Source organism: Fusarium falciforme, chromosome 10 (assembly GCF_026873545.1).
Source record: "Fusarium falciforme chromosome 10, complete sequence".
Classification (NCBI taxonomy): Eukaryota; Fungi; Ascomycota; class Sordariomycetes; order Hypocreales; family Nectriaceae; genus Fusarium; species Fusarium falciforme.
The window spans coordinates 626,249-640,067 of NC_070553.1; the positions used below are offsets into that span (position 1 = coordinate 626,249).

At 50.5% G+C, this 13,819-nt stretch overlaps 3 protein-coding genes and 1 pseudogene across 4 annotated transcripts, besides 1 other annotated feature; 2 read left to right on the forward strand and 2 right to left on the reverse strand.

Annotated features, from left to right (window-relative positions):
- Positions 1-3: 3 nt before the first annotated feature.
- Positions 4-2,086, forward strand: NCS54_01210100 (Catalase domain-containing protein; the record flags this gene model as incomplete). The annotated part of the gene is made up of 10 exons (XM_053157350.1): positions 4-212; positions 270-293; positions 338-548; positions 597-689; positions 742-758; positions 801-924; positions 977-1,264; positions 1,322-1,406; positions 1,459-1,898; positions 1,940-2,086. The coding sequence occupies 10 exons, from the start codon at positions 4-6 to the stop codon at positions 2,084-2,086; spliced, it is 1,638 nt and encodes a 545-aa protein (XP_053013325.1).
- A 624-nt stretch (positions 2,087-2,710) lies between these two features.
- NCS54_01210200 lies at positions 2,711-4,440 on the reverse strand (annotated as a pseudogene). The gene is made up of 4 exons: positions 3,987-4,440; positions 3,647-3,933; positions 3,470-3,591; positions 2,711-3,419 (listed from the first exon to the last, which is right to left on the reverse strand).
- Positions 2,711-4,440: a sequence feature.
- A 4,354-nt stretch (positions 4,441-8,794) lies between these two features.
- Positions 8,795-9,168, reverse strand: NCS54_01210300 (Hypothetical protein; the record flags this gene model as incomplete). Its single annotated transcript, XM_053157351.1, has 2 exons — positions 8,795-8,937; positions 9,006-9,168. 2 exons carry the CDS (start codon positions 9,166-9,168, stop codon positions 8,795-8,797), a joined length of 306 nt encoding a protein of 101 aa, XP_053013326.1.
- Positions 9,169-12,283: 3,115 nt separating this feature from the next.
- Positions 12,284-13,601, forward strand: NCS54_01210400 (Hypothetical protein; the record flags this gene model as incomplete). Its single annotated transcript, XM_053157352.1, has 2 exons — positions 12,284-13,276; positions 13,326-13,601. The coding sequence occupies 2 exons, from the start codon at positions 12,284-12,286 to the stop codon at positions 13,599-13,601; spliced, it is 1,269 nt and encodes a 422-aa protein (XP_053013327.1).
- Positions 13,602-13,819: the final 218 nt, after the last annotated feature.

A 13,819-nucleotide genomic window follows, 5' to 3' on the forward strand; every position in this document is an offset into this window, starting at 1 on the left:
ACCATGGCCCCCGTCTACACCCTGGCCGAAGGTAAGGCCCCGAGTCTCAGGGCCGCAAGAAAGGCAACTCAGCGTGCTGCAGGGTGCCCCCAGCCTAGCAACGCAACCAGTGTCCAGTTGCGGAATGGCTCCGGCGGAGGTCTCGTCCTACTTCAGGACACACAGTTGCTCGAGACCTTAGCACATTTTGCTCGCGAGCGAATTCCTGAACGGTAGGCATCTCGAAAAATATGGTCTACCATTCTATCTCTAACCAACTCTCTATCCAGTGTCGTTCACGCGAAAGCAGCAGGGTATGCCCTTTATACTCTCTCGAAAATCCTTCTGACATAATCAGCGCATACGGCGAACTCGAAGTTACAGATGACTGCTCCGACCTTACCTCGGCCAACTTCCTCAGCGCTGTTGGCAAGAAGACCAAGTGTCTTCTTCGCATCTCGACTGTCGGGCCTGAGCGAGGATCTGCTGATACAGTTCGCGATGTGCACGGTTGGGCGATGAAGCTCTACACCGACGATGGCAATCTTGATTTTGTATTCAACAACACGGTACGCGGTCCTTTCCACAAAAAGAAGATTCGAAGTTGACGTAGAAAGCCCGTCTTTTTCATCAGGGATCCTGTCAAGTTTCCGTCTCTGAACCGGTCTCACAAGCGACATCCCAAGACCAACATGCCGGATGCTGATATGGTATGTCCTGATTTGAACCAGTGACTCTCACTCGATACTGACATGGCATTAGTTCTGGGAGTATGCTAGGTGATATACCTCGAACACTAGGCATAGCTGACATTCTACTAGTTTCCACGTCGGCAATCCTGAAGGCATCCACGAGCTCATGCATCTGTTTAGCGACCGTGGCACTCCAGCTTCCCTCCGTACTATGAATGCCTACAGCGGCCACACTTACAAGTTGACCAAGGATGTCCGTCTCCCTGATCCGTATCTTTCATACCCACCTAACGTGTGTCTTCCAGGACGGTTCTTTCAGCTACATCAAGATGCACATCAAGAGCCAGCTTGGCGTCAAGAACCTCGATCGAAAGACCGCTACTAAAATCGCCGGCGAAAACCCCGACTACCTCGTACACGATCTCTTCGAAGCGATCGAGAAGAAAGAATATCCGAAATGGGACGTGTTTGTGCAAGTCATGAGCCCCGAGCAGGCCGAGAACTACAAATGGAACATTTTCGACATGACCAAGGTCTGGCCGCACGGGGACTTTCCTCTTCGCAAGATTGCACAGCTGACTTTGAACGAAAACGTGAGTCTCGACGCCGGTTGGGTTTATAAATGATGCTGATTTGTCGAATCTGCATAGCCGCGCAACTACTTTACCGATATTGAACAAGCTGCCTTCTCGCCTTCGACCATGGTTCCAGGATGGGCGCCATCTGCTGACCCAGGTAAGTAATACAGCAGCAGTCAGCAGTTGGAATACACGCTGACACAATCCAGTGCTGCAAGCCCGTATGTTCTCGTACCCCGACGCCGCCCGTTATCGACTCGGAACAAACTACCAAATGCTCCCAACCAATGCTGCAAAGTCTCCAGTCTACTGCCCATTCCAACGAGACGGATTCATGAACTTTGGAACCAACTACGGTGACGACCCGAACTACATCGGTTCCATGCTCAAGCCTATCACATTCAGGACGACAGCCGCTGGAGGGACGATTTCGCCCACCTTTACCAACCACGAGAAATGGGTTGGAGAGGTTTCCAACTTCACCACCACTGTCGGACCTGAAGACTTTGAGCAGGCAATTGGGCTCTGGAAGGTTCTGGGGAGGGATAAGGGGCATCAGGAGAGATTCATTGACAATGTTGCCGACAATGTCGCAAACGTCAAGAATGACAAGCTTCGGAGCATGGTTTATGGCAAGTCGAGGTCACACGTACTAATGATTGTATTTTCGCTAATTGGTTTGACCTACAGATCTCTTTTCACGGGTCGACTCGGATCTGGGTGCGCGCATCCGCGAGGCAGTTGAGCTCATCAGGTCCAAAGCTTAGCTCCGTATCGATGTGCTCCATTCATAGACGGGATGAACAATGGAAACACAAGGCTAGAATCAAATGGTGAAGGCCTTCATGATACAGAGATGGGATACGTAGTAGGCAGTTGCGGATATCTAGATGCAAGACAGCGTTGAAGGGAGTTGATATTCTACAACACAGGGTTATTGCGCCAAGGCATTTCACGCAGACGCTTTTAATCTTGATCTGTGGGAATTCAGTCGTACTCTCACAGTCTTGTTCTTGTCAACGACTTCTCCAAAACACTGGGCACAATATTAAAAGACCACAATAGCAGTGACTGTCAATAGTCAGCGTAGAAGCCCAGGAGGCTGTGGCACACCATCGGCCCGACTCACGCTGTTTTCTCCGTGATGCTATTGGCTGTGTAGTCCTTCCACAAGAGGACATAGCCAAGCCATCATCGCCACTCTGATTGTGGGCGCGGAACCTCTCTCGCCAATCAGGTATCAACGGTGACACTTGGGGGTCCAAGGGTGAGACTAAGAAATGAGGCAGCGCATCTGGGAGTTGTGACAAGGTAACGAGGCCAGCTGAACTTGACGCCCAGATACGCATCCCCGTCACCGCTTTATCTTGGCTTGTCCCAGAGGTCGACTCACAATGAAACCCCAAGCCATTGAAGCACCTCGCATGACAGCTAATGCAGATTGGTGTGTCCAACTTTTTATTATTGAGGGGGTATTTGAGATAATAATGAATCAGGCGTCCACTCCTCATCGAATGCATCAAATCCGTTGCTCTCAGTGCGACAAAGAATATTCAACAGGCATCGTTCAACTCCATACCGCACACCACCAGTCATGGAAGCCATTACCCCAGTCATGTTCCGGATGTACTCCATGTTGAGCCCCGTTCTGACACTCGCGTCAAAAGTAGAGAACAGGGCCGTGTAGAGATTGTCGATAGATCCTTGCCACTGGGGTCTTGATGAGTCGAGGAACATGTTCAAGTACGCGACCAACTGAGTGTCGTAGGATCTATAACCAGACAGGTTTGTAGCAGCACTGGAGTTAGAAGTCGACTGCTGCAGCAGAATACAAATAAAGAACAGGCACGCCAGCCTCGTAAACTCGGACTTGGTGCAGGCATCCTGTCGCATCGAACCGGCTTCGTTTTGTTTCAGGTGCAACTTCAGCAGACCTAGTGCCTCCTTGATGGCGGGGAACAGGCTTGTTCCGTGAGAGTAGATCTCTGGCGAATTAACTCTAAAGGTTCCTACATCCTGGACAAATGACAGCAGCCATAAGCAGCGGATGCGGTGAAGATTGACCGTGTCGCCCAGGATGGGGTGCAAGTGGGCGTCCAGATGTTGGCTGGAGAGCTCCTCGATCTGATTGGAGCAGTCAAACCACGACGGCTTGGACATGAGCGATACCCTTACAAGTGTCAGCTATTATGAGAAACGAGGACCGACTGGTGATGTTACAAGAATGTCGTGAGCCCGAGCCGCCAGTTGCTCTGAAGTGCTTCTATCCCACCACGAGCTTGGATCAAGTTTGAGAGGCCATTATAGTGTACGTGCCATTCAGCCTCTGTTCCCCAATATCTCTATCAAAGAATATGTCAGTATTCAAGTGGGAAGCATTCCTCATTCCTGTCGTACCTCATAAGTCAGCAGGCGCAAGACGGCGGCCAGGACATCATCGCTAAGAGCACGCTCCGGATCATCCATCCAAACCTGTACAATCCGCACCGCTTCAGCCTTGAACTTTAGCGCTTCCTTTGATTGGCGAAGACCCTGCATGCGAGCCAGATGGGCAGCTGAATGAGCCATGATGGCGTTGAAAGATGCCGCGTTGGACAAGTCAAGCGGACACCAGACGTCGCGCATCGGGTTGAAGGCCTGGCTGTGCACGTCGTCAAACATCATGGTCGCATACGTGCTCAACCCTACAGATTGTATTAGATTAGATCAAAGAACGGCGCTGTTTCACATCGCTCACAGTGATGGAGAAGTTTGTGATGCTGGCTAGTAAGCTGAACTGGAAACTGGTCAAAAGGATCCAGTCGAGCTGATCCCAGGGCGAGATTCATCCCAGATATTGCTTGGCCAGGCACTCCGTTCATCATTGAGTCCATGTCATTCCCAAACATGATAGGATCAAACATCCCTCCACCGGCTAAAACGGTGCTATCCGGGTTTGTGTCGGTCGTCTCGGTCGAGGGCTGCGAGTCGGTCGCCTCGCTCCTTGAAGGGGTTGGAAGCAATACATGCTGTGGTCGGTTCTCTCGTTGCCTCTTGGCGAGATCTTTCTTGTGTCTGCGCTGCCTCCAATGCTCTCGCATGGCATGGCTTCGGGCGCCATGCTGATGGGGTGCGACAAAGGCATATTCTTTCTGTGGAGGGCTGGGTTTCTGGGTGTTTGGCGGTGTCATTGCCCTAACAAGCCTCGTGGGCTGTGAGGTGAAAATGGACGACGACTCTTAAACGGCGGGCGACAGTGTTAATATAGACTTGTTAGAGAAGTATGGAGCGTGGCTGTCTTATCTTATGTAATTAAGGGAAAGCTTAAAGTTAGGGGTGCTTCGTCTGGAACCTACACTAATGAGGATGCGGGGCTAGCCGTTTTTTATGATAGAGGAGAAGCCCTAAGCTAGCTTGTAACGTTATAGAACGAAAAAAAAAATACCACAAGCATCTCTTTGACTGCGTGAAGACTCCCACACGGTATTAGTCTCCACCACTAGGCCACTATCTAAGTCACTCACTAGTTAGGTAGCAATGTAATAGCCTGATATCGTGATTTGGGTGAGGGGAGAGAGATATTAATCGTAATTGGCTGAGATCCCTGCAATATACCTATTGGGAATCTTCGTGCAGTCGAAGAGATATGGGAGCTTCATTGTGGTGGCAAAAGACTTCAACACGCAATCCGCGTGCTCTACGATGTCAACGCAGCGTTAAGCTACAAACATCAGTACCGTCACATTGAACTTGTCGTGAGGATGCGCTCGAGTAAAGTCCCTAGCTTTTCGTACAGTGTAGGAGGCATCCAATGTCATGTTCCTGGAAATGAACTCCCCGGGCTGGCTTGCGCGAAACAGGAATCCGTCGCCCTACAGCAGGCGAACTGTCCAAGGTCGTTTCATTGCGCATTACGGCTAGATGGGGTCTTAAGGTTCATCTAAGTTGAGCGATCCATTGTTGGGAACACTTGAATGACGAGCCAGATTGACACGTGCGACAGTCACCAAAGTGTGGCGGACTCGGCATGATTGAGCTGCGAGAAGCTGAGCCTGTTGGCCATTGATGTCGCCCCTTCGAAACCGCCATACCGGTTCTTGTCGATGCTTCAAAGCAGAAATATTGCTTTGAAGTTTGATGGAATAGTAGACAATGGTATTCGAGCCCACAACGTCCCCAGCTTTGTCCCGGAACTGCAGTACACTCAAGTTGTAATCATGCGAGCCTCAAAAACATCCCCTTCAGTAGCTTCCACTGGGGCGGGTGGCCCTGTCGGCTTCCAAGGATGTTGCCAGCCAGTCGGGGTTTTGCGGGGAGCGTCTCCTCGATGTGTTCCCACTTTGGGAGAACCGCGAAGGGGCCAGAATCAGGGGTGAGACGTTTTTGTCCTTCATCCCCGCTCCCTGCATACTTCTCCGCGTAGCTTGGAGAAACCATCGAGACGCCATCAACCAAGCCTGATTCTCCGAACGTTGGAAGACTCCTGGCATTGTGGCAGAGGCCAGGTCGGGGTTGAACGCAGGAACCGTTGAGGCAGGGGCAGTAACTATGGTAGCAGAGGTACCTAGAGACCGTGGCAGCAGAGGTAAGGAGAGCCGAGCCAGTGACAGGCGCCTGGCTAGTGGGAAGGGTGTCTATCACAAGAGTGTTATTATTGTCTTCAATGACGAGTCTGCGAGAGACCGTCAGCAAACAGCAAAGGACACTGCTATAAAACACGACGGCATCAAAACCCAATACCGTATCACAAGAGGGTTGTCGGGGGTCCCGGGCCCTTCTTTGTGGCCTTGGGAGGGCATCTCAGCAAGCTGAGAGGGATCGAGTTTATTCTGAAGCCGGACGATGGCCACGTTAATGCTTAGCAGCATCACCTCAGCAGGAGAGCAGTGAGTGGCTATTCGAGCTACTGAAGTAGCCTTAGGACATGCTCTTCGATCTCGCCAACATCCCCGTTGTCTCTCAGGTTGGTGGCGGCAGCCTGAAGGATGATAAGATCCTTGGCCTTCGCCTCTCCGTCTGAAGGTGGGGTAGGGGCCGCCGACATGGGCGTCGGAGATCGGTAGTTGTCGTAATCCATGCGGTAGGGGTTCTCACCAAGAGGACACGTCGGTTGATGAAAATGAAGATACCTACCAATATCCTGCTCTAAGGATGATACTAAAAATACGATAAAATATGTAAAGCTTCATTATAAACTTTGAGAGTATTACATCTTTTTATGATTATTATTTTATAATTTTCGTGCTAGAAACCTCTCTTCCTGACCCCCTACTAGATAATGGGGTTTTCCAGTGGGCCTAATTTGCCGCCGAGAAAGGGGACATTGGGCAAGGACTTGGTCACTATAAGGATGAAGGTATAACCCCGCTAAGGCACTCTCCGTCAATCAAACCAGTAGCAATAGTAAAAGTGCGTATCTCAAAATAGCAGAATTAGGCAGGTAGGAAGTAATGACAAGGAGATTACCATAACCTTCATGGTAACTCCTTCCATCCATCCACAATAGCCATCTCCAGGCGCTCAATCAAGGCCCATGAACCTGGAATATGTATGGGCTTCACAGGTCGGACATCCCAGTCCAGAGCAATCCTCCCAGGTATGAAAGAGATCAACGCCCTTTCTTATGCTCTCCTTCGAGCCCCTCAATAAAAGACTCAAGCCCAGCCCAGTCGCCCTCTCGAAATGTCGCAAAGATCAAGCCCCATTGTCATGCCTTGCTCAAAGCCTTTCACGCTCGTCCCGCTCTGGGAGCTTCCAGACGGTACCTAAATCCCATTTGCCGGACATAACTCTCGAGAATGGCAATATCCCCTGTCACAGAGAGCGAAACTGATCCGTTCTGCTGTAGTTCAAGGAAGGGCTTCAGATATGCAAGGGCTCTGCCAGCCAGGTCGTGCGCCTTTGCATCGCGCTCGGCCTTGGCTGCGGGTGTGAGACCCGGGGACGTGCGAGTGGCCTTGACCACTTGCCCAGCCGTGAGTCGACGAAAGGACTGGTCGATACGCATGTAGAGATCTTCGTTCAGGGCTGCAGCCGCTTCTCTGGGTTCGCTGTCCCCTGTCCACCACTTCTCGTCGGATTGTGGACCAGCATCAACTCCAATCAGGCGGCACATGAACTGGGCTACCCACTTGGTGACTCTGGACTCCATGAGAAGGACCTCAATATCGTCAGAAGCGGCTCGCGCGAATTCCGCCAATGTTTTCCTATCGCCTTCGCAATTGGCCTTGGCGTTATTCAACTCCTCCAGAATACCAAGAGCGTCCAGTGGACCAGTGGCGGCAGCGGTCATGGCCTCCAGTCCTTCCAAGGCCCTTCCCCAAGCTATGTGACATAGCTTGGGCCTTTGCGTAAGGCGAGCGATGATGCCTTGCACCACAAGGTCGGGCACGATAGGATCCTATATGGCAATGAGCCGGTCTGCTGGGTTCCTTAATGCGCGCGTGAGGATGTTGGGAATGGTGCTTGGGGGATGGGATGGGCTTCGTTCTCCAACGGCATGCCTTCGTAGCAGTAAAACCCATCATCACCAACGTGCAGTTCAGCTTTGTCCCAGACGCAAATATACACCAGCCATTCTCTCCGGCGCCGCATCTTCTGGACCCAGGTCTCCATCTTGTGTGGAAGAACAAAATGCTGTAAAGAGAGCGTGGGCTCGAGATCTGAACGCAAGGCCCAAGATCTCAGGAACAAAGAGGCTGTGTCAGGACTAGGGACGGACTCATATGTCCAGATGATCCCAGTAAAAAAAAGTCTGGACCAAACCGCGATGTGGCATTTGGCCCAGGGACATACTAGAATCCATCAAGCACTTGAACTTTATCCCCACAGAGTACTTGCGTTTCATCATCCATGATGGAATGAACTGGGTTGAAGCTCAGCTTGGCAATGGTGGTTGGGGGAGCTATGATACGCTTGTTGGCATCGTGGTGATGCAACGATGGAAGGCCAAGAGCCGCGATGCTAGGTATGCCAACATGGGCGTTCTAGGTGGGCGACAGCGGCGCGCACTCAGTGACACCATCGGGGTGGGCCATCAATGTCCCAGTCATCATAAATGGGAAATAGTCTACCTGGAACGTTACTGGCGGCCGAGGACAATGTGTTGTGACCATCAGAAGCAGGGCCTGGATGTCGGATTCGTTCGGAGCGTTGTCCGCAACTGTAGAAGCAGACTCCTCAGCTCCAAGATCTGAGAAGTGCATCTGGTGAGTAAGTCTGAGGGGATGAATGTACTAGAGGTATTTCACCTAGTTCATGTTCGCTAACCATGATTTGTAGGATAAGAGCGAAAGAAAGAACATTCATGGGAACATTTCAAAGGGCAGACATAAGAACCGTGTATGCTTGGACGATGTATCACTATTGGGCTTCTGGTGTTTAAAAGAGTTTTATCTAAAGATATAAAGACTCTGTAATGAGTATAATCTTAATATAAGCCTAAACATATACTAAAAGGCGATAATCCTTAGGCCATGTTTTTTTTTTTTCAGTAACTATTAATCATGCAATCTCTTGGCCAGAACGGTGTAAACGTCATATCTGAGTCTTCCACCGAATCGGGGATTATGGTGCCCTTACGCAGAGCGAGGAGAAGACATCGTCTTGGTCTTCCTGTGAGTCTGGGATTACGGTACCCAAGTTCTCCTCCCTAGCGAGCTCACAGAGGCGCTCCAGCCTGTCCTCGGCATCGTTCTCGTTAGCGAAGACTAAACGCAAGTCAGCCTGCGGTACCCGATATGTATCAGGACTTCTGGAGTCCTACCGGGCGTCTTACGGCGAAGCGAAAAAGGCCCAGAAGGCACTCCGACAAGGGATTCACGATCGGTAAGGGAGGAGGAGTCGCGGGAGAAGGAGCCGGGGGAGAGGGCGGCGATGAATAGGGCGGCGGTGGTGGTGGAGTGGGTGGTGGAGAGGGCGGCTTGGGAGGTTGAGGGCATTCCCAATCCAAAAACGGAAAGGGGACCACGGCACTGGTGGTATCGATGAAGGTTTGCGACATTGTATATCAAGTTGGGAGGGTGCCGCCAAATGATTCAATGTCCTGATAAGATGAGGGATGAAGGAGAAGATGCATTCGTGAAGACATTATGCATCGACGAAAATCTCACGTGATGGGTAGGCACCTGGTTCAGGAAGGAGCGGCCGCCCTTACTCAGCCCCAACACCAACAGCCATGGATTCTTCCTTAGATTAGGTAATCTACCCATACTGCTCCTCGGTGATTTTGAGTGATAGCCGATGTCTTGCAGTGAGAGGATTCTGCGTCGAATGGCCGAGAATCGAGCAACCCTTCTTCAGAGAACGGCATCCCTTTTATATAGGCCGAGTTTCGGGAATAGCTTTAGAAATCAAGTTTCTGGCGTACCATTAGTGTCTGATCCAACTTTAAACTAGCTCAAAGGCGATACCTTGCTCACGGATGATAGAGCAAGAGCCAGGGTCCTGGTTTAGGATGTAGTTGGTCGCCGTTATCGTCACTAAGAGCAGACAGATAGGCACAACTACCCGTCTGACCTCCTCCGTGCTTGGATAGCTCCCAGCTGGCATCACCTCTCTCAAGGCAGCCTACCCTCGGGCATAAACTTTCATCTTATTCATCGCAATCCTCAACTCTGCACAGTGAGTGACGGTGAGCCGGGGGATGATGTGCGCTGGCGTGGGTGGCGGGATAAAAGGGACTGTCGGTGTGGGGGTAGCTTCTCGGGGGTGTAAAAGTCCTTTTGGAGTCACAGGCTGAGCTTGTATCAGTTCCCATGGGCACGGTACCTTTTTCAACCGCCTCAGCTACCTCATTGTTCATCCCCTCCCAGTAGAGCAAGCCGGTCTCGGGTGAAAAGTCGAGACATACTTGGGGAGTGCGGCACGAGTGAAGACATGAATAAGACGCCAGAACGGTAGAAATCCTTCGGTATCACTCATCATAGAAGTAGGCAAGTATAGATGTAAAATATACTAATAAAATATAAAACTTTAGACCATGTTATCATTTACTGGTCGGCAAACTAAAGAAGACTTCTGACACTTTAGCTGGTATTACGCCTCATACACTTTGTGAGACCCTCTGCAGCTCAAATATCTCACTTGGTGCTCTTTTTGAAGCCTAATTCAGGTAAAAGTTCTTATTAACTAATCATTGCGAGAAATATAGGTAGTCACTCAGCAAGTATATCTTCTCGCTTGCTAGATCAATCAACATTCAAGGCCCATCTTAGCATGGCTACACGACCTGTATGACCTGCCTCGGGAGTTCTAAAAGAACCACAAATACGTCTACGAACATATTATTCATCATTAACCTTCATAACACTCCATGCCTAGCTCACCGCACATGTGACCATTGAGCCATTAGTATCGACTCTAGTGAGGGACTCCGGTACATCGAGTGACATACAATCACATGCATCTCGTTTTCTAGTGAGTAGTGACTCCTAAACTGGGTTCTAAGATAAGAACAAACCTTTCTAGTATAGAGTTGAGGTTGAGTTTCCGGAACCTTAATGGGCCGAGCTGGCTAATACTAACCCCTTTCGACAATTGGCCGAGGATAGGGTTTTGCGAGTGCATTATCACATATGCGAATGGCCAATAGATTCCCTTGAACTCTATCTAATAGAGGTTTGTCTAGTGATGTGTCTTTGGGATTGCTTAAATAGTTATGGTGCAGGAAAGTTACTCCGACCAGCTCGTATAGGGAGAAGAGCAACATATTGCAGAAAGAAATCTCCTTCACGAGATCTTATCTTCCCGTTGGAGTACTTCTACTTAGGTAACCTACAATGGAATATTTTGAGCTATTACTCGAAGACCAAATCTGCCGACGAGGGTACTGCCACGCTGCATACATGTAACATTGCAGTAACACTAGTTAACCTTCCATAGATAGGTACGGGGTCTTGCCCCGTCTACGGCTGATAGCACTCAAGTAGAAAGCAAATGTCTCGGCCTATGACTAGTTTGACACAGCGGAGTACACCACGCCGATCCTCCCCTAGAAAGATACACAATGAAGCTTGAATCAACTGTTACTTGGATAAGTACCAGGCTAGTCCAGATAGCTTGAGTCTAAACACGCAAGCATCATGCCATTCTCATCACAACAAGAAAGCCTAGATCCGCCTCCCTGAGTCTGAGTCCGTAGTGGCTGGCTGGAAGTGGAACCAAGACGAGGTCTAGTGCAGAAATATGGCGATATTTTCAAGGAAAGTGAAACATGGCCTTCCACGGCCGCAGACCCGAAAGCAGAGAGCCCAGTTTGGGAATAAGGCTGCCCAGCTCATCTGTCGGTAGTGACGTTGAGGCTGCAGTGCGTGCCTTGAACTGGCTTTCTATTGGAGCCCGCTTGGATGTCTTGGGAGTATCTTGCATCGCACATGTCTGCAGCTAGAACGAGACGCCGAGCTCCCGCGAGACATTGTAAGTTCGTTCCGCAGGGGGGTTGCTTGGTAACCTTGATGAGCATATTTCATATGGGAGTCAGTAATTACTACGCAACATGGCGGATATCTATCGTGCATCTAAGGAAACCAACGGGAATGCAAATGCCTCGCTGCTATGAGCTTGACGGATGAGGTAGACAGAGCTCAAAGCTGGATCTGAGTCGTCACCTCCATCCTGTACCTGACTAAATCTAGAAGGTCCCTCTCTCGGCATTCCCCCTTTGTCGTCCTGCGTGTAATCTTCATATGTTGACACAAATGTCAACAGTCAAGCGGGGTCGTGAGACACAAACGCGGGGTTGTAAGACACGGATAGCTCATTGAGCAACAGCTCGACGGGGCAGCATTCTTTGCAGAGCTTTTTGATTAGCCAGCTCTGAGACACTGGCAAGCCGATGAACCGAAACGAGAAAACACGCCCGTCGGGAGGAACCTAGTGCCCATGGATAGTTCCCGGCTATCTACACCCCTTTGTTGAATGAGATGAGATGGAAGATGCAGACGTTGTGTATATAAACTCCAGAGAGCTTCCAGTCTTTCAGCTTTCATCAAACCACTCAGATTACCTTTCATCACTTCTTCTTCATCCATCATCTTGACCCCTTGAACTGCCATCATGTCTGGCCTTCCCACCGCCCCCGATACCGAAATCGGCTTCCAGCCGCCCCCCTCCTTCGCTTCCCCCATCGGGCGCGTCGGAAAGGGATTTCTCCCCCCCGTGGTTCCTATCCCCGGGGAGATTCCCATCCACTTCAACCCCGTCATCGTTCTCCTCATGGGCTACCTGGAGAAGGCTGAGCCCGGTGCTCTAGACGAGGCCGTGTCTGTTGCCTACGAGCAGATCCCCGAGTTCATGGACAAGTTGAGTATTAAGGATGCTCGATCCTTCCTCATCTTTGCCAACGATCTGCTCAAGTGGACTCCCACTGAGAACTTCGAGGGCAAGGATATCTACAACATCCTGTGCATGTTCTACTTTGTCATGGATCAGCCTCCGATGAAGGGCCTCCAGACTGAGATCAACCCTAATGAGGTTGGCCAGCCACTCACTTGGCTGTCGTCTTGGATCGTCGTCTACGCTCAACTCATTGGTCTCTTCATGGATACACCGGCATCCATCACGCCCGCGTCGCTCCAGACCTTCAAGGACTCACCAAAGTATAACTACAACGAGGCTCTTGTTCCTCCTGGTGGCTTCCGAACTTTCAATGAGTTCTTCTACCGGAGACTTAAGCCCGGCTCTCGACCTATTGCCGACCAAAACAACGACAAGGTCATCGTCTACCCGGCTGACTGTACCTACGACAACTCGGTGCCAAACCAGAGCATTGTCAACATTCAGTCCGATGGTCTTATCTACATCAAGAACCTGCCCTGGACCATCAGCTCGCTGCTGCAGGGCAGCAAGTATGCAGAGAGCTTCCACGGCGGTGTCTGGATGCATGCCTTCTTGAACACTTTCAACTACCACCGACAGCACGCACCTGTATCTGGAAAGGTTCTTGAGGTCAAGAACATCCAAGGTGCTTGCTACCTCGAGGTCAACTCAAAGTGTGAGCCGATCCGTGTCATGTGCGGACCGGATGCTCCGGATACCCCTGGTTACCAGGTGAGTCTATCAAAATATAGTCAGAGTATAGCAAGCTAATATGGTCCAGTTCCTCCAAACACGAGGCCTCTGTGTGATTGACAACCCTACCCTCGGCAAGGTTGCTGTCCTGCCCATCGGAATGGCTCAGGTCTCTTCAGTCAAGATGACTGTCAAGGAAGGTGACAAACTTCAGAAGGGTGATGAGATCTCTTACTTTGCCTTTGGAGGAAGCGATATTATCTGCGTCTTCCAGCCTCAGGCTCGTCTGTCACCCGAAGACTTTGTTCCGTCGACTGGCAACACGTACTCCAAGATGGGTACTGTCCTGGCTCGGGCTCCTTGAGGGTATCTCGAGCGTTCCCTTGATTAAAATGAGAATTGGATGACTACCGGTGTGCTGGGGAGTGAAAAGACTGGCTTTGGAATTATAACCGTATTGAAAACAGCCCCAATATACAGGTGTTGCTTTGTAGTTGGTGCTCAACAGCGTGGTGATCGAATTCCCGACTATAATTAAGCTGCAATTTCCGAAGGTATACTTCAAATCCTGATCGACTGGGT